The 27,003-nt window shown below is 41.5% G+C and overlaps 1 protein-coding gene across 4 annotated transcripts in view; it reads right to left on the bottom strand.

Moving 5' to 3' along the window:
- The window catches only part of PRKAG2 (protein kinase AMP-activated non-catalytic subunit gamma 2), a 389,933-nt gene that overhangs the window by 153,330 nt on the left and 209,600 nt on the right, over positions 1-27,003 (bottom strand). The window contains exon 1 of one of the 4 annotated variants that reach the window (XM_073677721.1): positions 25,973-26,468. The exons of 2 other annotated variants lie outside the window; for them this stretch is intronic. In XM_073677721.1, coding sequence (XP_073533822.1) covers positions 25,973-26,096 — 124 coding nt within the window. In that variant the 5' untranslated portion in view covers positions 26,097-26,468. Of the gene's footprint in view, positions 1-8,370; positions 8,895-25,972; positions 26,469-27,003 lie in introns of those variants that run through there. One more of the 4 variants, XM_073677722.1, reaches the window with a different exon arrangement.

Here is a 27,003-nt window from a genome sequence, read left to right as displayed (position 1 = left end):
GTGGTTGCGGGCACGAGATCCTGCCGACTACGCCAAAAGTTGACGCGCCCCTGGGCCTGTGTCGCGCTGCGTTGCGCACGCGGGAGCTTACCCGGAGCCGGATCTGTTGAGGGTTGTAGTCTCGTGGCGGTGATCCGGTCCGTGCCCAGGGAGTCAGACTAAGTGGCGCTGTTTTAGCGGTAGATGTTGGACGACTACGCCACCCGTTGAGTGCAGCCAGGGAGCTGCTGCTGCAGGGCAGACCGCTGAGGCCGGTGGTAGGATTGTGCAGCGTGATAGTATAACCCCCAACGGGAGGGGTATGGCCTCAGGGCAGCCGACGTAGATGATGGGGGTAGCAGGAACCACTCGGAGACGGTACTGTGTAGTTCAGGGTCTTTACTGGTGACAAAGATAGACCCTCCCGGAGTACTGGCTAGCGATTGGGGCCTGGTCAGTCCTTGAGCAGATGGGATCTCCCCTGGCCAGGCGGAGTTGTAGACCTCCCAAACTAACGATACTCTTCTGGCTACCTTGCTAGAGGCGGGTATAAGTAGCCCACGTCCCTGAGTGTACCGTGTGGTGCTCACCCGTATGGCCGGTGACTCGGGGCCTTCTAGTAGCTTCCGCTCCACGACGGCGGTGCTGGTCCCACGCGTGTGACCGTGCCTTCGGGTTTCTGGGCCAGAGGACCTGCAATCCCCTGCCGGTCGGTTTCTGCTGCTGGATAGGAGTTAGTCCCCACAGCCTCGGACTCCGGGTCCGGTGATAGCTTCCCAGTCAGGGCGAGCTCTGCAGCTGCCAGCCCCTGACTCCTTGTAACACTGCTCCCACAGAGCTCCTGTTGTTTCTTCCTATATTTGCTTCTTTTCTCTGCTTCTTCTCTACTCACTAACCCTGCCTCAGCCCTAGGTTTATATAGGGGAAGTTCTTCCCCTCCCAGGACTGGGCAGGAGGTGTGGCATGCATAGGATCCCTGACCAAGAGACCTCCCACCTGCTCTCAGACATAACATGGCTGTTACTGTGGAAATCAGACCCCTGGGGTGCCACACAGGCACACAACATCCATGTATGGAAAATTTCATTGGTAAATATACTAACAGATGTTTTTTTTTTTTTTTTTTTATAAAAAGACAGTTTTGTATACACCCCTCATATATTTACTATGCACCTGGTTGCGTGAGGCTTACTACATTAAATCGGCTCCTGTGTGCGCTTAGCCTTTGTTGTGCATTTAAGAGAAAATACAATATTCCAAAAGATTATACATTAGAGGTTTAGAACAAAAATAGTAATTTGAAAAAGTCAAGATCAAAGCCCGGAATATAAAACAGCTCGGCCTTTGATGGCTAAATTACATTCCTTCGGCAGGTAGGGGACTGAATGTTTAGAAAGGCCACGGCCACTATATTATTGTTTTAAATATGAACTTTCCTATTTATTCCTTCTTCCAATGTATCCCTCCTTTAAAGGGGATGTTCCATGAGATTACACAGATATTATGTATTTATATAAAATAACATCTCCCATTATTCTTTGAGAACAGTTTGGTTTCTTTGTTTCATTGTGGTTTACAAGAATCCTAGAATATAACATTTGCTCTTTCACCATTACCAGATTGATGAATTAAAGTTCAATATACTGTATATTGAGATTCGGGTTCAACATATGACTGTGCCTTACTAGCTGAATTTTAGTAATTTGGTAATTTTGGTCACTGGTCCATTGAGTATTAAATAAGTTTTTCAGGGAATAACACATATTTTTAAAACTCCACATGGACCAGGACTTTGGATGGGTTAGCAGGTTGTAATTAGGGTTTTTAAAATTATTATTTTACTACTATTATTTTATTACTAGAAAATAATAATGTAACTTGCAGTGTAAAGTTTTGAAAATAATAAAAAAAAAATTGGTACTCACGTTCCCCAAACCCCTGCAGGTCCAGTTCACTTGCTCACCTGGTTCCAATGGTCTCTGCTTACTGGGTCTTGACACACCAGAAATGGCAGATCTGTCAATCACTGCCTGAGGCAGGTCAAGAGGGTGTCACGGACCAGGAAGCAAATCAGCATTTTTGTATTTAGATGCATTTCTACTAATGTATCTGATATATAATATGCAGTTTTTACAGAATACTTTTTTTTTGAAGGTTGCAAATATTTTTTCATATAAAAGTGTCTCACATTGCTGACATTTCACTTAAACGTTAGCATCCGCATAGTATCTGCATCTACAGTGGCATGTAAAAGTTTGGGCACCCCTGGTCACTGTTATTGTGAACAGTTAAACAAGTTAAAAACGAAATTATCTCTAAAAGGGCTAAAGTTAAAGATGACGCATTTCCTTTGTATTTTAGGCAAAAAAAAATATATTGCATTTTTTTACATTTTAAATATTACAAAAAGGAAAATGGGCAGATGCAAAAGTTTGGGCACCCTTGGAGATTTGTGTGCTCAGATAACTTTTACCAAGGTTTCAGACCTTAATTAGCTTGTTAGTGTTATGGATTGTTCACTATCATCGTTAGGAAAGGTCAGGAGATGCAAATTTCCCAGCTTTATAAAAACCCAGCCTCCTCTAACCTTGTGCCAAAATACAGCAGCCATGGGTTCTTCTAAGCAGCTGCCTAGCACTCTGAAAATGGTGGAGGCCCACAAAGCAGGAGAAGGCTATAAGAAGATAGCAAAGCATTTTCAAATTGCCCTTTCCTCATTTCGAAATTTAATTAAGAAATGGAAGTTAACAGGAACAGGTCTGGAAGGCCAAGCAAAATTTCAGTGAGAGCTGCCCGTAGGATTGCTAGAGACGCAAATCAGAACCTCCGCTTGACTGCAAAACACCTTCAGAAAAATTTAGCAGAGTCTGGAGTTGTGGTACATTGTTCTACTGTTCAGAGACACCCGCACAAATATGGCCTCTATGGAAGAAGAAAACCTCTCCTGCATCCTCACCATAAAATTCAGCGTCTGAATTATGCAAAAGAACATCTAAAGAAGCCTGATGCATTTTGGAAAAAAGTCCTGTGGAAACGATGAAGTTTAAATAGAACCTCTTTGGCCACAATGATTAAAGGTATGGGTGGAGAAAAAAGGTCACAACATTTCAGAAAAAAATTTCAGGAAAATAACATCTCGCCATGTGGATCAATCATGCTTTGGGGTTGTGTTGCAGCAAATGGCACGGGAAATATTTAATGGGTAGAGGGAAGAATAGATTCAATGAAATTTCAACAAATTCTTGATGCAAACATAACACCAGCTGTAAAAAAGCTGAAGTTGAAAAGAGGATTGCTTCTACAAATGGATTATGATCCTAAACACACGTCAAAAATCAACAATAGACGACCTCAAAAGGCGCAAGCTGAAGGTTTTACAATGGCCCTCACAGTCCTCTGATCTGAACACCATTGAAAATCTGTGGCTAGACCTCAAAATAGAAGTGCAGTTCATGTAAGACAACCCAGGAATCTCACAGAACTGGAAGAATTTTCCAAGGAAGAATGGATGAAAATCCCTCAAACAAGAATTGAAAGACTCTTGTCTGGCTACAAAAAGCAATTACAAGCTGCAATACCTGTAACCAAACTTTTGCATCTGCTCGTTTTCTTTTTTGTAATTTTGAAAATGTAAAAGATTAAAATATATATATATTTTTGTCTAAAATACAAAGGAAATGTGTCATCTTTAACTTTCGGCCTTTTAGAGATCATTTTACATTCAACTTGCTTAACTGTTCACATAACAGTAATTTTGACCAGGGATGCCCAAACTTTTACATGCCACTGTATATCAGTGCCCTCATTAGTATTAACAACTAAAATTCATTCCTGTACAAGTGACTGAGGGAGCGATTGTGATAATGGGGGACAGCAGGTAAAGCAAAATTACATTATGTGTGTCTTCACTTTTCAGTCCTGTCAAAATATCAGCAGCAGTTGTTTTGCTTTGAATAGAAAAATATGGTGGATGCCAACACATACTGATGGCCATCTTGACAGCTCCTTTCCTCTCTATTATCATTTATACAGTCAGTATTCTGTGGAATATGGTGTTAAGCAGGTCTGTAGTCTGGGACTACAAAGAGAAAGAGGCCCAGCAGCACAAGACCCTCCAGACCATTTCCTTAATAATCAGGAAGAACATTCTCCTCAGACACAGAGACAACTATGGACCTAATAAATTACATTAGGACAGTTAATCTTAATATATTCAGTATGTTGCTTGAGTCTAGACAGGAGTGTACACCACAGGACACTATGTCTGAATAAAACCTTTTACTACCATCAGGTAAGCTGGCGATATCCCCTCCATCAACCGTGACCACCCTGGTAGTAGGCATGAACACCTCCACCACCCTACACCACCAGGGAAGCTAGCATTACTTATCCACTCTCCTAGATCACCAGGGAGGCCGGCAATGACCCGGAAACCACTCTAGACGCCCAGAACATATCCGTAGATTAGGTCATTATGATGAGATCGGTGGTGGTCCAACATCAGGCACCCACCACCAATCAGCTGTCATTTGCACTGGCCACCTAAGTATAGGGTATCAATGTTGTCAACCCCTTTAAACCCTTCTTAACACATTATGTACTGGTAAATAATATGTTGGGTCCTTGAGCATGGAGTGGGCTCAGGAGCTGAGCCTGCATCATACCCGGCAGACGAGACATATGCTGACATCTTCATGTAACAGCAGACGCCAGAGCTTAGCTCTATTTGCTGCTGTTTGACCATTTAAATGCTGCTGACAATCACTGATAGCGGCATTTTAATAGCATGATTGCTGGCTCCCATCCCTTCTCCCGCTCCCACCCCCGTGTGATGTATACCTGATGAAAGCATTATTCCACGAAGTGTCATCAGCGGGAAGTTGTCTATGTTGTTTATTTATTTCTTTTTCAAAAAGCAAAGGCAGAATTGTATTTTGTTTTTCTTTTTGTAATTTCACGGCTCTTGGAATTTTTTCCCATTTTCCAGTAAATTGTATGGTAAAATGACTGAGGTCAATCAAACCTACAGCTCATCCTACGAAAAACAAGGCCTCACACAGCTATGTCAATGGAAAAAAAGCTATGTCTCTCGAAAGAAGGAGAGGAAAAAAAATGGAATCGCAAAAATGAAAAATTGCCCAGTTGGATAAATGACCTATGAAAAAGAGAGGTCAGAAATATGATATGATCAGAAAACCCCTTTATGTTGTTTCCCTAAAGGTCAGAAAAGATTTTGAGGAATATTAATTATCTCATCACTTCTTTCACTTCTTATAGCGTCCTTTCAAAATGAAAGCTGTGCTGTAATTGTTTCCTTTTGGCATCGTTTTCGTAGGTTTTCTTCATTGAGAGTTCTGTATAAATTTCGGCTTTCTTCTCTGGATGTCCGACTGTCTCTGACACCCAACTTGTGGCTGCGTGATCCGCTCAAAGGCAACGATTCTGCTCCAAAAATACAGGTCATTATAAGAAGTCCACCGACCGCCTGCCGTGAAAGCACTAGGCTAGAGGGTGGTTGTTCAGGTGAATTATGTTGCAACATTTGTTAATATCATTGTACTTACAGGGCATATGATAAATAAGGTCTACCTGGATATTTGTAGATTAACTCATGAAAGGGAATTCCTAGTGGCAAGTGAATAACTCCAATTGGCTCCAAATTTTCCTTCATCAGGTTTTTGGAACCCAATATCTTGTCACATCCGCTATACACCTGAAGATCATATAGTACGTTGGTGGACCAGACCAACCCCACACAATTCATTGCACCATTGACTGGACTTCAGGAACGTTTAGAGGGGTTGTAATTTTTTTTACAATGGCTCAAAATGAGTTAGAAAATAAGCAATATTTACATTTATATGTCATCCCAAAATGGGGACACTTGGCCAGTGGCAGTTGCAGCTCAGTCTCGGCAGTAATAGGTGTGGTGGGAACTGGTTAGATGAGCATTGCCTCATTTATTCTGTAATACTTTATAAGGAAAAAGAAGAAATTTCCTGCTGGTCAACCTCTAGAGTTCAAAGGACAGTGGAGCAGAAGATACATTTATACACCGTATACAATGCGTTACGGCCACAAATGAATGAACGCTCCACTCACTCACGCCTGAGAAAGTCTCACTGTAATATTTGGAGCCAAAATGTTACGTAAGATATTTGTCAATAAAGTACCCCTACTTTTTATAGATTTGACTTTGCAGTGCTACCTGGTATTGGGGGCTTTTTGGTCACAGCTAGTGATGAGCGAGTGTGCTCGTTTAACCCCTTCGCCGAACATGCTCGGGTGCTGAGTATCTTCGGCGTGCTCGTATATTAAGTTTGAGTCCCTGCGTCTGCATGATTTATGACTGTTAGTCAGCCTCAACACATGTGAGGATTCCCTAACAAACAGGCAATCTCTGCATGTGTTGAGGCTGACTAACAGCCATAAATCATGCAGACGCAGGGACTCAAACTTAATATACGAGCACGCCGAAGATACTTGGAAAGCACCCAAGCGTGCTCGAAGAAAGAATGACCTATGCAAAAGATAGGTCATCTCATCAATATCATATGACCAGAAAACCCCTTTATGTTGTTTCCATATAGGTCAGATGAGCGAGCACACTCGCTCATCAGTAGTCACAGCATATGGGACTGCACCCACCTGTTCCACGCCGCTGCTTTTATTTTGGTTCTGTTTTTTTCTATTCTATCCATCAGTTATTGTACGTCTTTTTTTCCCAACAACATGTTTTTTTGCGACCCTGTTGACTATTTGCAGCAAATCTTTTCATGGTTCTGTGATGACGCCCCAATATTTTAGCAATTTCAACACTGCTGCCTCCTCTGTAAGACTTATTTTTGACTTTTCAGAGGCAGTTAAATCTCTTTTTTGGCCCATTTTGCTTGAGAAAAACAAGCTGTCTAATAATTCTGTACACCTTGATAAAGGGTATTTTATCCTTAGGCCGCACCCCCCTCATTATACAAATACTCATCACCTGATCTGCTTCATCCAATAAGCATTCAGGTGTGTACAGCTTGTAGGAGGAAAATCTGCATAAAAATGACGATACGGTCAAAATACTCACTTACCTAATAAGTCAGCATACAGTGTATTAATCTACACAATGAAATTGAACATCACCAGTCCAATAGCTGGGGTGCCAGCCTACAGGACAACACACATAGGAAAGGGTAATGTGCAAGAACATTATATGGGCCCTTTACAGTCCAATATCTCATCATAATGTACAGTTCCATCTTTTTTGGAGTTGGCAGTAGACCCTCTCACCTCTTGAGCCCCTGCACCTTGTACCAATGGTATGTCTGCCCCTGTTGGAGCCTGAGGGTGCTCTAAAAAAATATTAACCAAAAATAAAAGTACTTTTACCATGTTACTAGGGCTGAAATATAGCTTTATATTGGGTGAATAAGTCAGTCATTGCTCATGATTTTTTTTCAGCGCTGCCTCTTCTGGAATCTATCAATTGAGCTATTTATCATCTATCCCATATCTATCTATCTATCTATCTATCTATATATCTATCACATATCTATCTATCTATCTATCTATATATCTATCTCATATCTATCTATATATCTATCACATATCTATCATCTATCTCATATCTATCTATATATCTATCATCTATCTATCTATCTCATATCTATCTATCTCATATATATCTATCATCTATCTATCTCATATATATCTATCATCTATCTATCTCATATCTATCTATCATCTATCTCATATATATCACATATCTATCTATCATCTATCTCATATATATCTATATATCTATCACATATCTATCTATCACCTATCTTTCTCATATCAATCACATATCTATTATCTATCTCATATCTATCTATATATCTATCACATATCTATCTATATATCTATCACATATCTATCTCATATCTATCTATCACATATCTATCTCATATCTATCTATCTATCTCATATCTATCTATATATCTATCACATATCTATCTCATATGTATCTATTATCTATCTCATATCTATCTATCCATCGATCTGTCTCATAGTTCTCTCTCTATGACGTAAGTTTCCACAATAATACAAATAATATATACAGTATAAAACATGTAAACTGATGAATTATTTTTAACATGACTCCATTAACTTTACAGTCAGCATTCATACTCCTTTTTGGTAAAATTCTCATTATTGATTATATAACATATTTTATTATTATATTTAGCCAATCGTTTTAAGTGAAATGTTATTAATATACTTATAAGAGCACTTTGTATAGAAAGTAAATTTACTTGCACTGACAAATGTGAGTAAATATAAGAAGACCTGAGGGCATATTAGGGAAATCAAGGCAAATTTGTACATGCAAAACCCTAACACAACTAGGTGTACACATCATACCTAGGAGTCCATGAGGTTCTGATTGACGTCTCTCCGTGCCCCGTCCCTGATCTTTTCGTTTCTTGCTACCTCTGAGACTGCCAAATCGCTTCATCAGGGGCAGTAAGTAATTCCTCTTCAGAAGATCATATCCACAAAAAAAATGAAAAAAAAAAAAAAATTGCCAAAAATGTAAAAAATTGTCTAAAAATAATAACGCTGTATAGAAAAAAAAATCTAAGGCTGGAGATTCTGGAGAAATCCACTTGTTGATTGCTGGCCACCTTGGAGCCTAGGAAGTATGGAGCAGATACTCCCAGGCAGCCTGCATTACCAGCTGTGCTATAGATCTGCAACTCACACACTGAATTCTTCTCCTTAAGTGGTGAAAGCGGCTGCAGATACCGTACAAGATCTTCCTGCTTGGGGAAGGTCAGCGGTGACCGATAAGACTCCTTTTATAAAATTCCACATCAGGAAAAGTCAGGCAGGGGATTGTCATGTGCGGTTGTGAATAATGTCTCTTTAAAAAGACTGTAAAAGGAATCCACCCTTGTCCAGACAATTCTTGGCACCAATTGGCCGGAGCACATTCTCATTACAATGTGACATCACGCAGCTATTTTGACTCGTGCGCTGTGCCCATCGCTGAAGCAGGAAAGCATATGCTGGTTACGGGTTCATGTCAAGTGCTCTCCGGTCACCAGCAGATCCGCATGTCACAACAGCATGATCATTCAGAATAGAAAACGCTCTCCCTCCCGAAAGTGAAAGACCCGGGGCTTAACAAGAATGCCACTTGCGCAGCGAGATATTCGCACGATTATTAACCCCCGGAGCACTGGGTGTGCACTATAATTCCATTTTTTTCCTTCCTCTTTTTTTTTTTGGCAGCTTCTTGTGTGCTCAAGGTGCGATTCATTCATTTAGGAGAGTAAACAGTAACATTGCAGAAGGGCAGAATTGTGATTTCAGCACACGATATTACGTGACCTTGAAAAAGCCACTTGTCGTAATCACTCTGCTAACTGATAGGTCAAGTATGGCAAAGGAAATCCCAGGACACTTTTATATCTCTTACATTTATCTCCTAAGACTCTGTTCACATGTCCAGTTGTCATCCCTTTGTAACAGATCCAATATTAAAAAAAAAAAAAAAAAACTTGATCTGTTACAAGCGAATGCAGAATGGAAACCATCTGTTATGTTCTGTTTCCCATACACTTCAATGTTAAAAAAAAAAAAAACAGATCTATTTGCTATCTGTTTTTTTTTTTGTCTTTTTGGCCACACAAAAAAGTTGTGCAGGCTTGATCCAGCTTAAGAAACAGATAGGAAAGGAAGATATTTTATAACATTTCACTTTCTATTCAAATGAATTTGATCCTGCACTCGATTGGTTTAATTCCAAAACGGATACAAAAAGAGAGATAACTGCTGTACATGTGAACAGAGCCTCAAACAGGGAGGTAACCTCATCTGAACGGCAATGTAGGGCCGGGTTCAGCGTATTTGAAATCATCCGTTTTTCATCCCGAAGAAACAGCAGATTTTTATATATATTTTCATCTATATGTCTGTTTTTGAATCCATGAGAAGTGTTTTTATACCTCTACAATTAAATGTCCAAAAACAGATTCATATGTTAATGCAACAGATCTGTTAAAAACCGATGCCATGTGGATGGTGTCCATATGGCATCCGTTTTTTTATTTTAATGGGTGAGTCTAATGCAAAAAACGGATTTCAGAGTATGCTGCAATTTTGTTACACGCAGATGGTCGGTGTGCGGGTAAAGACGTTCCACGTGCAATCCATTTGAAATATGGACAACATATAAAATACACTCATATGAATGACCTATAATTTATATGATAGGGGTCACACTAAGGAGTCATTAACACGACTGATTTTTTTGTAAAAGTAAATAGAAAAAGCCCAAAACATAAAAAACACCATCTTTTTCAACCCCTTCCTGACAGGAAAAAATCATCCAAGACCATCTTCACCTGCATAAGTTATCCGCTCGCTGGGTTCCCCGGCTGCTCACACCTTTTTCAGAAGCAGGAACGAGTCGAATGCTCTCAGGCTCTATTGACGATGTGCCATGGAGACCAGGAGGACTTTTTCAACAGACTGAACACAGGATGAAAGCTGGGTCCATCACTATGATCCTGAGACTAAAGTCCAGTTGATCCAATGGAAGCATCATGACTCACCGCCTCCAAAGAAGGCCCGTGCCCAACCCTCAGCAGGCAAGGTCATGCTCACAGTATTTTTGAACCAGCATGGAGTAGTATTGATGGATTTCTTAGCAAAGGGTACCATGATCACTGGGGCATACTATGCTTCAGTGCTGCAGAAATTGCGGGAGGTCATCAAAACCAAGAGACGTGGCATGCTCACCAAAGGTGTCCGCCTTCTGCAAGACAATGCACCAGATCACAACTCACATGTTGCCCAAATGGAAGCATGCTCCTGGAGTAACCTGTCGACTTCTACAAGCGAGGTGTTTACAGTTGCTTAAAGAGATGGGGAAAGTGTGTGTCCCTAGGTGGCACCTATGTAGAGAAGGAATAATAACTGTGCCAAGTTTTATTGCTCTCAGTCCACAGGAAGTCGGTCAGGGGAAATCTTTAATGAACACCCCTGGTATGATGCTCAGTATGATGGTCAGAAACTGAGCTTGTATCTTTCTCGGCAGATGATGGCTGTGTTACACAGCCAGTGTCCACCTGTAACAGCAGCGAGTGGATCTGAGTGCTGTCCACTGCTGTTAACCTCTTTATGTCATTGTCAAGCTGTGCCAGCAGCATATACAGAGTGAGACCAGCCGGGCAAGCCCTTCCAAGCGCCTCTCATTCCTCCATGATGGGATCGCAGAGTGTGATGGCTTCCCATTGTAGCTGGGGGAATGCTGAAGGCTCTTGTACATGCCATGACAGTACTCCTATGAACACTGCAGTATTAATGTTTATAGTACAAGTGATTGGATGATCACACATTCTATGGGTACTGCAAAATAACATAATAAAAAAAGAAAACGTTTTTAGAAATAAAAAAAAAATAGCAAAATTGGAATAATCCACATAGAAATATAAATAAATTAATACAATTAACATATTTGGTATCTACACAGCTGTAAAAGTCTGGTCTATCAAAATGTAAATATAATCAATCCGATGCAGAAGCAGTCACCATATGCTTGTCATGGCTTGGTTTGGGGATTCAATCTAGTGATCTCTTGCACCGTGGTCAGCTCTCCTGTGTGCTGAACTATTGCCCTTTTCTTCCCTGTCCTTATGCTAATGGTTCCTATTGCCTTTATTTTTCCTTTCTGAGTATACTCCTCTTCAGGTGTTTCCCATTGACCCGTTTTGCTTGCCCTATCACATTCTAGGTTGGGTTAAATATATTCTCCCTTCACTGCACTTCCTTGCTGGCTATACTTCTAAGTGGATTACTGCTAAGAAGTTCCAGCTCTTCAGTGAAGGGATTTTCCCTTCTAGGCTAACACCATTTGTATTTCTGATGTGTGTTTATTTGTCTGCCTTCCCGGCACCTTTCCTTTCTCTTCAGTTAGGTTGGTGAGAGATTATTCGTGTTTCATTTATTATTCTCCTTAGTTCTCCGTATTTCCCCTTTGTGCACATGCTTTAATCTTCATCACTCTGGATCTTCGTATCCCTTTGCACACTTTCCCTCTCCAGGTTAGCTGTGCACAGTGGCCTCCCCTCTGGTTCCCCAAGAGGTATGAGAAACCCCTCATCGGCCTTTTAGGGAGCCAGGTCTGAGGTGGTGTTTTTAGTTGTGCGACTAGGGATTGTCTAGTCTGTACAGGGACCAGTAGAGTGTGGGTTCTCTGTGTTGTAGGCTTAATTATTCCCATTATCAATGTATAAGTGAGTTACATGCATAACAGTGCTCAGTCGTGTAGCATTTTTTGGTTGTGTACGACTTAAGGCGGCAGCACAGCAAGACGTAGTCAACTATGTCTTCCTGCCTGCCTCCAATAGACCTATACGACTGAAAATAATGCATGACAGCGCACACCGTGACTCGGTCTGAATCATTGTAATCAATGGCTATGTTGGCACATACATCTGAATCCCTTTTTACGGGGATTTGGATGTAATTCACAACAGAGTCACTGAATGTAGTGGCAAATGCTATGTGAACCCAGGCTTAGAGTTTTTTTTTCCCAAAATCATTAGTTATCACCTATCCTTAGGGATAGGGATAACTTTGTGAACGCTGACAACAATGCTTTCCTTTTTATGGCAGCCCCATTGACAATGAATTGAATGGAGGCTGAGAATGCGCAACTCCACTGCATTCAAGACAGAGGCAGTTCTTGTGGTTCCAGACTCCTGTTCTCAGGATCACTGGAGATTTCGGTGTTTAGACTCCAAGCGATCGGCAAGTTATCCCTTATCCTACTGACTGCTGGACCCCAAAACTGTATTCTCCTCTCTCATAAAGTGCATCTAATGTAAAGTCAATGTTGCAGTTACATTTCTTTATTGCAAAGATCACATAATGCAGCTTTATTTCATTGCGAACCAGAGCTGCCGCCACTGAGCCCAAATGCATTGTCTAATCCAGACACTTCCCTTCGTTCCTAAATATATAATGTAGCTGCAGCTTTTAATATCTAATGGATCAGGGGTGGACACAGCACCTATGCAACTGGTTCATCTGCAAACAGGCCCAGAGGGGGCAAGAGGCCCATCCCTGCTGTGCATCAATGCCAGGCATTCAGAGGCCGGAGAGATGGGAAAAAGAATTGCTGTAAAATAGCCCCTTCAGATGCAGTATGACTGCGCTTGGTGACACAGTGGGGTGTGGCTAAACCAGAAAGGGGTGTGGCTTAGTTGTGAAGCTCTAACAGCTAAAAAAGTTCCCTGTGTGTTACCTGCAGAAGAAGGATGGTGGGTATAAGAATGAGAGTGATGAGTGTATGGTAATTGGGACGCTTGTGATGAGTGATGTGTGTAGAGTTCACATGTCAATATGAGTGATTAAAATATGCACTGTGAATAGTGTGCGCGGCAGGTGTATAGTGTGAGTCTGGCGTCTATATGGCGTGTGTCTACTGTGTTACTATTGTCTATGTAACATGGCAAGCCTGACACGCCAAAGAGAGGAGACTTTTATGCCGCGATGCTCCTCTAGGAAATATGAAAATTGTCTCTTCAGAGAGGAAGAGGACTAGAACTCTAGTGCCACCTATAGGAAGAAGCAATCCTAAGGCTATGTGCCCACGATGCAGAAATGCTGCAGATTTTTTCTGCATCTCCCTGGCAGGAAAAACACATGCGGATTTTACATGCGTTTTTCCTGCCAGGCAGAAGCGTTTGTCAAGCGTTTTTGCATGCATTTCTGATTGCGGGTTATCAAGTGCTTTTCCAAGCGATTTTAGCAACCGGCAAGGATTTATATAGTGTGACCAAGTTAATAGTTGATAAAAAGAATAAGGATGGTAAAAAAAACAAAAAAAACATTATACTCACCTTCTGATGGCCCCCACTCTTTTCTCCGGAGCGTCCGGTCTCTTGTACGGCTCGCGGTGGTCTAAAAGGACCTTTCATGACGTAATTTAGTCAAGTGACAGGTCACGCGACCGCCGACGGCAGTGGTCGCGTGACCTGTCACATGACTAAATGACATCATGGAAGGTCCTTTCAGACCTTCGCGAGCCGCCGGGGAGCCAGGACGCATCATACAGGAGACCGGGGGCCATCGGAAGGTAAGTATAATGTTTATTTTTTATTTTAAATTCTTTTTTTAACAGGTTCTATGGTACCGGGGTCTGGAGGAGAGTCTCCTCTTCTCCAGACCCGGGTACCATCCACACATTGAATCGCTTAATATCCGCATGTGCACATGTAGTCATGCGGATATTAAGCGATTCAATGCAAGTCAATGGCGGCAATTACTCTGTGTGTCCGCAAAATTAATGGACATGCTGCGTATTAATGATAATCCGCAGCGGAGATTTCAGCAGCATGTGCACAGCACATGCGGATTATCATTGGGGACCATGGGGCACGTATTACCAAGCATTTAAGTGTTTTCGCTGCAGAAATTCCGTGGCAAAAACGCTTGAAAAACGCATAGTGGGCACGCAGCCTAAAAGTCAACGTTTCTCCAGATCTCTGAGTCGATATTTTAGGACTGCTACTTCCCATAGCTCTAGTCCTCTTCCTTTCTGAAGAGACAATTTTCATATTTCCTCGAGGAGCATTGCGGCTTAAAAGTCTCCTCACCTTGACATGCTTAACACATCACTCTCCACAAGGAGAAACATTACCCCTTGGATACAGGTCAGATGCCTCTCACCCAGCCAAACCGGATCTCACACTTTGCACTGATGAGGGGCAGTGTCTGCAAATTGAGATTGTGGTTTTGGCTTTTATCCTAAGTCATGTGACAAGGCTCGTTAGAGAGTCGATATTGACTTTTAGGGTTGCTACTTCCTATAGGTGGCACTAGAGTTCTAGTCCTCTTCCTCTCTGAAGAGACAATTTGCATAGTGTCTCTATGGCATGTGTCTAGTGTGTGACTGGCATCTATGTGGCATGTGTCTAGTACATGACTGGCGTCTATCTGCCATGTGTCTAGTCAGTGTGTGACTGACGTTTGTCCGGGATGTATCTTTCTGTATCTTTGGACACACACATTAATTGTATAGGGGCCCCACACTGCGTCTGTCCCTGTAATGGACTATAGAAGTCGTGCCAAACAAACTTCCCTTTTCCTTCAGGCGTACCCTTTACAAGAGAATTTCCCAAATTTCTCATAAAATTTCGCAGAGAAAAGGGAAACTCCCATCGCCCTATCATCATGAGAGTATGTATCTGTATGTAACATGTTAATATACATTATAGAAATGACAGAGAATTATATATGTCAATTAAATATGACAGTCGGTAAATTATGTATGATGTAACATCATCTGCTGACTGATTGCTTCAGCAATGGACAACGCTCCAGCAATATATTCATTGTACAGTTTCACTGCCATTAGGCTACCCAGTTACATTGAGAAGTTAAAGCCCCCATGGGTACAGCGTGAGATGTGCTGTCATAAATGATATGATCTGTATAATCCGAGCCCTGGAAGCAATGCGTCACCAGCTGGAATCTTTAGTCAGATGAGAAATTGCCTTCAGTCGGTGCTTAATGTTTCCTGTGTAATAGGACTTGATAAATCAGTGACTGCGGTATATATAGAATAGGATTCATGTTCTTTCCCAGGCCCCATTGAACCAGTTGGCTTTGTCACTTGCTTGCAGAATTTTAATCATCTAATTAAATAACAACAAACTGGTGTCTGACAGGTGGGCGTCATTTTATAATGATGATATAATGGAAGCACGTGATGTTAAGATACTTCAGGGTTTGTGCACACGACCGTATTATTGGTCCGAGTGCGATCTGACAAAACATCGCACTCGGACCAGTGTTAGTCTATGGGGCCGTGCACATGTCTGAAAAATAGCAGCATGCTTGATTTGCATCAGATATTCGAATCGCACTCGGCCAGGCAAGTTAATGAGTGTGTGGGAAACATTGGGCTGCACTCAGATGACATCTGAGTGCAGTCCTATTTCCATCACAGAATGTCCTATTTGTCATCACAGAATGTAGAAAATGGAGAAATATGTTGTCACTTTTGCGGCATAATTCACTACTCAAGGAGTGACTGGGAGGAAGTACTATCTGTGCGCACATGATTTACAGCGGGAGACAATATGATCTGTGCTTACAGTACATGATTTATGAGGATAAATAAGGGGCTAGTACTATCTAAAGAAGACAGTAGTATCAGTGCATACAAAATTTGCAAGAAGAAATAAGGAGACATTAGAATGTGTGCTTATATTACTTACCTGGGGGCAAGACTATCTTTACCTTGATCATTTATGCAAAGAAAAAGGTAGAGATTAACAGGTAAGAGGTATTTTCTACAGAGAGGAACAGATATACAGCACTATCTGTGCTTACATTTTTTACAGAGAGAAAAAAACTATCCACTTAATATCTTAAATATTTTGTTATTTTTTGCTGCATAAATCACTACACAGAGAGAGACAGGGAGAAAGAACTATCTGTGCCTATATCATTTACAGAGATAAATAGGGAGACAATATGATGTATGTCTACAATACACCATTTACAGAAAGAAATAGGGAAAGTATTATTTATACAGAGAAAAATTGAGACAGTACTGTCAGTGCATATGTGAAATAAGGGGACATTAGAATATTTTCTTAAACTAGTTATAAAGAGGCAAAATTATCTTTACCTTGATCATTTATGGAAACAAAAAAGGACAGTCTTTTTTTGTGCATACAGAGAGTAATGGGGAGGAGTATTATCTGGGGTTACAACATCTACAAGCAGAAACAGGGAGGCAGCACTATCTGTGCTAATATAATTTACAGCAAAATAGGGGACACTGCTATTTGAAAGACATTAGGGATGCAATATTACCTTTGGCTACAGCATTTACAGAGAGAGACAGGGAGACAGTGCTGTTTGTACTTACAGTATATTATTTTCAGGCACATTATTCTTTAGGCAAAAGAATGTCTTTCTCCACCATCTTCCTTGACTAGGTGACCACCACATTACAACAAAACTAAGCACAGAGATGATGGCCAGTTTACTGAAACATGATGTCACGGGTTTAGAGAGGAGCCAGAAGACTGTGCTGTCTGATTTCTCCTACTCCTGCACTGATTAGAAGCACTTCACTTTCATATTAAACGGTGCAGGTTTCTTCTAGCAGTGCAAGGGTTAATCTGTTTAGTTGAGAGCTCCTGGAAGCTTTCCTTGGTGATGCTCTCTGCTGTTCAGTGTTGGCCACTCACCTCTCCTATATATACTCGCCTCTGGCAAGCAGGCATTGCCAGAGTTAGCTTCATGCTGCATGGTTCAGGAGTTGGTGGAGTTTTGTTGCTTGAGGAGGTGTTTGGTGGATTTATCTTAAGACTGTTGCTTGGTTTTGATTGTGTGCAAATCCTCTCCTTCTCCTACTTTGATTTCCTCTTCCTTCACTCCCCAGTGTTCCCCTCTGTTATTTGTGAGAGCATATTTGTATGATTGGTTATTTCCTTTATCCCTGTACATATTACCTTGTAAGTCTGGTTGGCGTATTGCCATACACTACTACTCCTCTCTTCCCTGGGTGGGGAAAGGGAATAGACTGAGGGCAGATTCAGGAGCTCAGCAAATTACGTCGCCCCGGCGTCTTCACCATTAGAAGTAATCCAGGGAGCAGGGATAGCTAAGGAGCCCCTAGCGCAAGGGACAGGGAAGGAGCCCCTGGCCCTGGGATATCTGACAACAGAGTTGTGACACATGGTTTATCCAACAACCAAACAATGGCTGGGTGTATCATAAATGTAATATTTATATTTATATTTATGGAATGTTGCTTTAATAAACTATTAAAAAGAGATGACATATTTTGAAAAGAAAAATGCAAATAACAGTTGATAAAGTTATAAAATTGTCTAAAACCATATTACAACTTCACAACTTTTTTTTAATATATAGCATAACTCTCTCAAATGAGGATATATAAGCTAATAAATGTATGACTGATTCTTCATGGAGTGAGTCATTCCTGACAGCTGGTAAAGCCAAGCTGGCCCACTGACATACTAATACAAGGATACATTTAGTCCTCCATTCTCATTAGAAGCGCATCAGCTACTGAGCGCATTGCATCGATGTATACCCATAATGACAGGAAGGAGAGAATACTTTAACCAAAACCAAGGATTAAAAATTGATGGTCTGTTGAATTAGAACCTGAGCACGTCTGGGAACCGACTTGCTTTGTGGTCTCAGAGTAGAAGGAGCTTTAATGATTTTACACTTAACTCGCTAGCCTGTACCTGTAGGAGAAAATAAGTGTTCTCAGCTTCCAGCCGTCTCAGTGAACTTTTACTAATAGCTCGCTGTTTTCTTCAACTGATGATGTTTTGCTGCAATTGTTTAAAGAAACATTAACAGAAGCAATTAAAATCAATGATTCAGAAACATTGTCTCTACACATTAGCTCCCTTGTTCTACCCAACAATTAAACTGGATTGTATAGTGGGATTCCTTTCCTGGGTGCATTCCATTTAAAAAGCCTATGTAAATGTTTAAATGGATTTTACTTAAAAGACTAATAGGTAGGGGTCCCACTTGTCAGGAGAACAAAAAATCCCTAACTTCAAGGAGAGGTTAGGCTGAATGGAGAGTTGGTTATGGTTAAATATTTGTGCTGTTTTTCCTACTAAAGTTTATAGGAATTATGGTGAATTTGCATGATTGCCTGAGGATTACAGGATCTGACGATAGGGGATTTGTTTGTAGTCTGTAAACATGGGAAAACAAAGGTTTGCATAGGAGTTGTATACACAATATAGTAGATATAGTAGAATATTATAATACTAAATATTTGCAAAATATTTCTTAGAGATAACAGCTGGGAGGAATAGGATGTTGTACATATATTTCCACAGAGTGGAGAAGTGGGAAAGTATCCACAGACTCAGGGAGGGCAGAGAAAACAGGCTACGGATAATAGGTAAAGTACATTAAGAGTAAATAGGTTCAGGATAGAAGCTGTGCGGATATGTGAGCTAATAGAGAAAGCAGCATTATTGATACGCTCAGACTTCACATCCAGCCTATATTACTGGGTGGGACAGTCCCGAAGAGAAAAATGGATCAGACTGGAAACTGTGCATCAGGGGGACTGAAAATTTATGAAGGAATGAAAATTGGTGACTGAAATGTAGTGCAATTGTAATAACTAAACGTAACCACTAACTTACAATAAGTAAACATGTTTTCTCCAGGTCAAAGCTTTCCACAACCATTAATGTATTCACTTAAAGGTGAACATTCAAAAAAGTTCCCTTTTTATTATCAATATTGTAATATTATCATATATCATATAATATTTGTAGGTCATGGAGTTACACAAGTCATCTGAGCTGTTAAAAAATTCCAGTATAAAAAAATAACATTTTGATTTTGCTTTAGCAGGTTATAGTTTCTAGGATTTCACCATAAGTTATCTGACCATGTCATTTATGTTGGTGAAGCCAGCATTGTTCTTTAGTATTTGGCTTACGGCGATATTGATATTAACGTACATCCTCTTTCTGGAGTTCACTGTTGGCAGCTCTTTTTATTTCTTCTTTCTCGTAGAGTCTCTACCAATATATTTAATTATATTGTTATATATTACAACCTAATGTTTGTGCAGCAATTGAGAACACTATTATTAGCTTTGTAAAGTACAGTATAGGTATAGTAATAGTACATAGAAAGTATTGAGCACCCAGTCCAGATGGGGCAAAGTGTTGCCTGAGGGATACATGCAGCCCTTTGTCTGTCCCAGTGCGGTCCATGGACTGGAACAGCTAAAGGACTAGAAAAAATGATGTCCCACATGGTCAAACCACACAGCCAACCTCCATTCGACATCTCAATTTCACCAGTGTCTGCATCTTCGAGGTGTAGAATGTATGGGCTCCTGGTAGAGTAGATGCTAAATGTATGGGCTCCTGGTATGTATGATGCCACATGTCTCTGTGGTCACATAGGGATACCTCGGGAGCCCATACATTCTAGCATCTACCCTATCAGAAGACCACACTTTCTAGCCACATAAGGAGAGGGGAGCAATTTATATACAGGAGCGTGGCTAGGAATTAAAATCAGCTCGGGATGCGGACGCTAGAGAAGATCTTTCTCTGGAACAGAGACCTTTTCATGGCCCCTTTGCCTTAAAACACACAATATAGAGGCTGTCTGTCAAGAAGAAGGAGGCGGCTCTGGGCAGGGAACAGAGATGGAGTGACAGAGGCTTCAGATCTACCAAAGTCCTTCTGCCTCATTTGCATATGTGGCGCCCTGTTGCACAAGGTGCCACAGAACCCAGAAGGGTGCATGGATGGATTTCTCCACAAGAGGCCCTCACTACATTTACACACCTCCACCTTCCACCTCATACCAGCAGAGGGTGCCCTGATAGGGATATATAAAGGGAAGGTGGAGCCAGGCAGCTGAGATTAGTGTTGCAGCGTGCTCAGAGATACAGCAGCACGCAGGCTGCTGTGTGAGGCAAGCTACGCCTCCAGCAGCACTGAAGCCTAGTGAGGGCCCCGAGCGTGGCCGAAGGCGAGAGGAAGGAAGGAGTGACAAAGGGGGCAGAGGAGCATAGTAAGCTCACCCCAATATATATACCGGACACCGGGTCCGCGCCTACAGGGATTCCTCATACCCAGTAGGAACCCCTGGAGAACTACAGGTCCCAGGTTACCAAACGCTGACTGCATTACCAGGGCTAGGAGTCACGGAGGCCCCAGCGTCCAGGGAGAGTGATTCCAAGGAGAAAGCCCTACCACCAGGTCAGCAGGTGCAAGAGGAAGAGACAGTAGTCAAGCCAGGCCTAGCTTCAGGCAGGTCAGAGCTTAGCAATTGGAGGCAGACGATCAGGAGGCCCTATACCCGCTCACTGGGGAGAAGTACAGAAGTTCACCCTTCACCTGGAGTACCCTGGACCGTGCCTGCAGCATCACCAGTAAAGGTACTGAAGCTTATCCCCCCGTGTGAGTGTCCGTCTTTCCTCCGGGACCGTCCTGCCGTCTCTCCCCTGCACCGCCATCCAGTACACCCCACGCTGCCCCGAGGCCCGCTCCACCTGTGGGGAGCCATTCCATCACAAGCATCTGCTTCAGAGGACTGTTACAGCGCTGGTGATCCTCACCTGACACCACAGGTGGCGTCAAAATAATCCCAAAATCCCCATATAATACAAGTTCTCCTTTTCACTGACCGCCCTGGGTCACGGACCGGGCCAGCCACCGTGATACACCCTGCAAGCAGTCGAGCACCCCACGGCGCTGGGGGCGAGTCACATATCAATTCAAACTCTGATTTCTCACTAACTGAGGAGTGGACCGGCCATGTAAAGGTATTGCTGGACTTGTCTTTGAAAGAGCTACAGGTGCATATAAATAGTTTGGGTGGAGAAATCCTGCTGACAGATTCCCTTTAAGTCTTGTTTCACATATTCTGCTTATTCATTATTCATGTCTATGGTAGTTTACATGGCACTGCTAACCTGCGCACAGCCTTCTACATAGAGATGACTTCCAGTACAATATCCTCATGTGACCTGCTGCTGTGCAGGTATTAGAGATAAGATTAGCTCAGTATGATATCATCCTAGACACAGAACATAAGAAATTCTACAAAATCTATAAAGGGCACAATGCACTTATGTTTAAAATTATAGTTGCAAGACACAATCATGCGGACATGAGAAAAGGGGAAGGGGCAGGGGGCGGGGTTGCACTACCAATACCTATGCTAATATTAAAGGGGGTGCCACGTCACGTAGAGAAAAGATGCATGGTAATGTGTAGAAAAATACACTACATAGCGACGAGCACACCTCCAATAGAGAAAATAGCAAAAAAGTTTTATTGAACAACACGTTATAAAATCATTTTAAAAAAGCCATAAAATGGCATATAAACTGTCCCCCACATGACAGGTATCAGTGACAAACAATTATTAGCACCCCAAAATTGTTCAAATATGATAATCAAATGTAAATAACTCTCAGATAGTGAGCAATGTATCATTTGAACATTCCCAAATATGCACATAGAGAACGGGATATATTGACAAGTAAATAACTGTGAAATACAGCATGCACAGAGATAGGAGGCAACATCAATATAAATAGATAAAGACATATATCCCAATGAAAAAGTGCCCCAACCAAATAACCTTCAAGGTAAAAGGTAATACGAGTCCATAAACATGTTGCGATCAATAGGAAAACCTTTACCAATTGAGGAGGGGAGAGACATAAACTCATATAATTAAATAGACTGTCCAAAGCAGGAATTGAGTACCTACAATGATTGTTAGTCCAACTATGAGCCTAGTATAGTAAATAAAAGAGTGATACAAATACCCAAAATTGGGCTGGAAGATCTCAGGGGAATGACGAAGCCGTGTGGGTCACGGCGATACGCGTGGGACTTTCTTGTGTCCTCCTCTGATGCCATTCAGGCCCCCTCATGCGAGCTGTCGCCTTAGGTAATGATCTATTGACTGGTCAGGACACTTGCTGCACATAGCCCTTTGGGAGACTGGCTGTCTTGAGATCTTCCAGCCCAATTTTGGGTATTTTGTATCACTCTTTTATTTACCTTACTAGGCTCATAGTTGGACTAACAATCATTGTAGGTACTCAATTCCTGCTTTGGGCAGTCTATTTAATTATATGAGTTTATCTCTCTCCCCTCCTCAATTGGTAAGGCTGTGTGCCCACTATGCATTTTTCAAGCGTTTCTGCCGCGGTATTTCTGCAGCGAAAACGCTTAAAAAACGCTTGGTAATACGTGCCCCATGGTCCCAATGATAATCCACATGTGCTGTGCACATGCTGCTGAAATTTCCGCTGCGGATTATCATTGCGGAAAAATCCGCAGCATGTCCATTAATTTTGAAGACACGCAGCGTAATCCCCGCCATTGACTTGATTGGACGGCGTGACATCAGCATCACTGCATCTGCACATGCGGATATCACACGGTTCAATGTGCGGATGGTACCCAGGTCTGGAGAAGAGGAGACTCTCCTCCAGACTCGGGTACCATAGTACCTGTAAAAAAAAGAATTTAAAATAAAAAATAAAGATTCTACTTACCTTCTGATGCCCCCCGGCATCCTCAGCGATGCGTCCGGTCTGTTGTATGGGTCGCGGTGGTGTGAAAGGACCTGCCATGACGTCATTTAGTCATGTGATAGGTCACGTGACCGCTGACGTTGGCAGTCGTGTGACCTGTCACATGACTAAATGACGTCATGGCAGGTCCTTAAACACCACCGCGACCAATACAACAGACCGGACGCAGCGGAGAAAACACCGGGGGCCATCGAAAGGTAAGTATAATCTTTATTTTTTATTTTTCACAATTCTTATTCTTTTTTTTTAACTATTATTTGGTCACACTATATAAATCCATGCCGGTTGCATGGATTTATATAGTGTGACCAAGTTGTCAAGCACTTTTCCAAGTGATGCTAAAATCGCTTGGAAAAGTGCTTGATAACCCGCATGTAGAAATGCATGCAAAAACGCATAACAAACGCTTCTACCTGCAGGAAAAACGCATGTAAAATCTGCATGTGTTTTTCCTGCCAGAGAGAAGCGGAAAAAATATGCAGCATTTCTGCATCGTGGGCACTTAATATCATAAAGTTTTAGTCTCAATCCAATCCAAATACAACTGGAGACCAAATTTAACTCAGCAAAACACAAAATTTATTATTTAAAATATACATATAGACATACAAATAAAAAACGGCACCTCCAAACTGTGAGGGACCATATTTAGCATCTAATCCAGGGTGCACATACATATGGGATATACTGCTTCTGTTCAGTACACTAGAATACACATATTGCCCTCTATATTAGATTCTTAGGCAAAAACCAATGCTACTGCTCATATAGTGTACACTAGTAACATACCGCAGCAAAAGTCCAATCCTGACACCGGCGTGATGCAGAGTCCCTCGCCTGACCTTAACCCCATAGGTATTGTGAAGAGGAAGATAAGATACCAGACCCAACAATGCAGAAGAGCTGACGGCTGCTATCAAAGCAACCTGGGCTTCCATAACACCTCAGCAGTGCCACAGGCTGATCACCTCCATGCCACGCCGCATTGATGCAGTAATTGATGCAAAAGTAGCCCCGACCAAGTATTGAGGGCATTTACTGAACATACATTTCAGTAGGTCAACATTTCGGATTTTAAAAACATTTTTCAAGCTGTTGTTATAAAGTATTCTAATTTACTGAGATAATGACTTTTGTGTTTTCATTGGCTGTAAGCCATAATCATCAACATTAACAGAAATAAACACTTGAAATAGATCACTGTTTGTAATGACTCTATATAATATATGAATTTCTCTTTTTGTATTGAAGAACTGAAATAAATGAACTTTTTGATGATATTCTAATTTTGTGAGAAGCGTGTGTATATGCACTGATTTTCCTGGCATTTTGTGATGGTTGTGGCTCATGCATATTAACGTCTGCTTGATATTAAGTCTACTTCATTGGCACATTTGCCATTTTAGCACTTTGCGCTTCATCCTTTTATGCATCATGCAAGTTTATTATATTGTCCCCTATAGTGTATTGTGCGGAATATATTACTTATATCCCATATATCAGCATCCAGATTGATGCAGTTGCAGTTCATTAGTGTTGGTGCAATTCATTACTAATTGTAGAAGTATTTTTACTCCGCGGTCATTTCTGCTGCTTGAACACTGAGCACTTATCCATTCCTCCACTGTAATGCATTGGAATTGTTGTTATACTAAATATGCATTATCTTAGATCAGGGGTGCACAACCTGTGGCCCGGGGGCCACATTCAGCCCGCGATGGCATTCTGTGCTGCTCCCAGCCATATAAATAGAAAAATGCTTGCCTGACAGATTAACTATAGGTGGGCAGCCATACATAGAGTAGCGGCAGCCGCTGAGGGGCAGGGACTGGCCAGTACTAATGGTGCACTATGGACATCTCTGGAGGCCTCATACACCGGGAGAATGGGGTCTCATCACCCGAATAAGCTGCCTGCTGGTTTTACTGGGAAATGTTCGAAATAATGTGAAAAAAAAACAGCATTGTGTGCACTTAAGGAGCTTTACCCATTAAAATCAGTCAGAAACGTATTGAAAGAGTATTTGACACAATTTTTAATGTGGATTTAAGAGCATAATTTATTTCTAAATCCTCGTCAAAAACCTGTGAACGTATCATTAGACTGCATATTGGTGGAGTCCTGTAAGTAGAATTTGAACTGATCAGACATTTATTGTATATACTTGCCACAGAAGGTAAAACCCTTTAATTTTTAGTATTGGTTCAGTATGACAATGAGGCTCCTGGATTAAAAAAGGTTGTGCACCCCTGTGCTAGACGATTTCTCCTCACTTAAAAGTTCGGGGTTCGTACAGGGCAGTTAGTGTCCGGTGCTAAACACTGAACACTGACTTGTCCCGGAAGTCCGTTGCAATGTTTCGCGTTCTGGGGAAAGTCGAGAGAGAAAGACAGAGAGAGAGAAATTTTCCATCTCAAAATTTCGGGTCCTCCATTGTTTTCAATAGGGTTCGGGTTCTGGTTCAAGTTCGGGCACAGTTCTGGTACCCGAATAGGACTTTGGAATAAAGTTCGGGTGGGGTACCAGAACCCGAATTTCCACGGGTCCGCTCATCCCTAATTACCATTTTAATCATATTACAATAAAGTATTTAAATCATTTAAATAATTATGTTCTTGGTGTAAACCTTTCTGTGTCTAGGTAATTCCTATTTCTTAAAGATATAATATCACACTTTAGTACACATACATGTAGAGTGTGGATATAAATCTGGAATTGGAAATATCTTAACATGATAAAACAATCTGTAGGTCCATAAACAGATAGATAAATCTGTCACATTTTGTCTATAATGTTGTATATAATCTCCCATATTATACATACACTGTATACACTACATACGTTTCACTGCATTCCCTTCCATGGCTGATCCTAGGCTGTTGCGAGAGATACTTATTGCTGGCTTGAAGCCCAGACTCCAGTCTCGGAGATACTTGTAACATTCCATCATTCCGGCAGGAGACATTCTATACCATGACGGCCTTCATGCAGAACAATGGGATGACCATTTTGGGGAAGACTTTGAATCACGAGGAGTATCGTAAAAATCACAGAGTAAAACCTGTTTTTAGATGTTCTCTTGAGGTTTGCCACTATTAGTAGGACCAGACCTTGCCTTTTTCAGTATTCAATTTCCAAAAAAAATGTCTTTGCCTCTAGTCTAAACTGATTCATTGCTGGGATTCCCACACGTGAAAAAGCCTTCTTGTAGAATTTAATGATCATCTAGAGTAGACTATTGAAGGATATCCCGGTGGAAGGGTTAATATTTGGCGTTCTCGACCTGTCCTGTACAACTAGCCCCTAAGGAATAAAATGTTGTACACAAAACTAGGGCAAAATATAACCATACCACGTGTTCCTGAGCAATCATGCGCTGCCATCCACCTGTGTTTGACATTTTAAAGGTTATATTGGTATTTCCTCCGATGCCCTCATCATGTCACAACATGTTTTATTTCTGTAAGAACAAAAAAATGATTGTAGATTGTCCAGCAGGTTAAAGTACGGCGTGTACTGTTTCCCAATAAACAGAAATGTACCCGGCTTGTTACACATAAAGAGTTAGTGACCTATGCTCCTCTCCTGGGCTAATTCTAGGAAAAAAAATTGGCTCATTACAGCAAAAGTCTTGGGATTTTCTAAAAGTCTGTGTAAGGTCCAGGAGGTATCTTGATTCGAATTGTAAAATTATCTCAACTAGTAATCATGGCTGTATAGCAAAGGTCTCCAACCTGTGTCTCTCTCAGAATACAGCGGTCCGAGGACAAAGGATACTAGCAGACAATTTGTTAGGGAACACCTTTTTTACTAAGAACAAAAACTGGGTTGCCCTGGAAATGCAAGAAAAGAACACAGATAACCTTCACACA

This window comes from Phyllobates terribilis, unplaced genomic scaffold (assembly GCF_046119375.1).
Source record: "Phyllobates terribilis strain yellow unplaced genomic scaffold, ASM4611937v1 Scaffold_4__5_contigs__length_816908805, whole genome shotgun sequence".
Lineage (NCBI taxonomy): Eukaryota > Metazoa > Chordata > Amphibia > Anura > Dendrobatidae > Phyllobates > Phyllobates terribilis.
The sequence above is the reverse complement of the archived record's forward strand: the minus strand, read 5'-3'. Positions and strand labels throughout refer to the sequence as shown.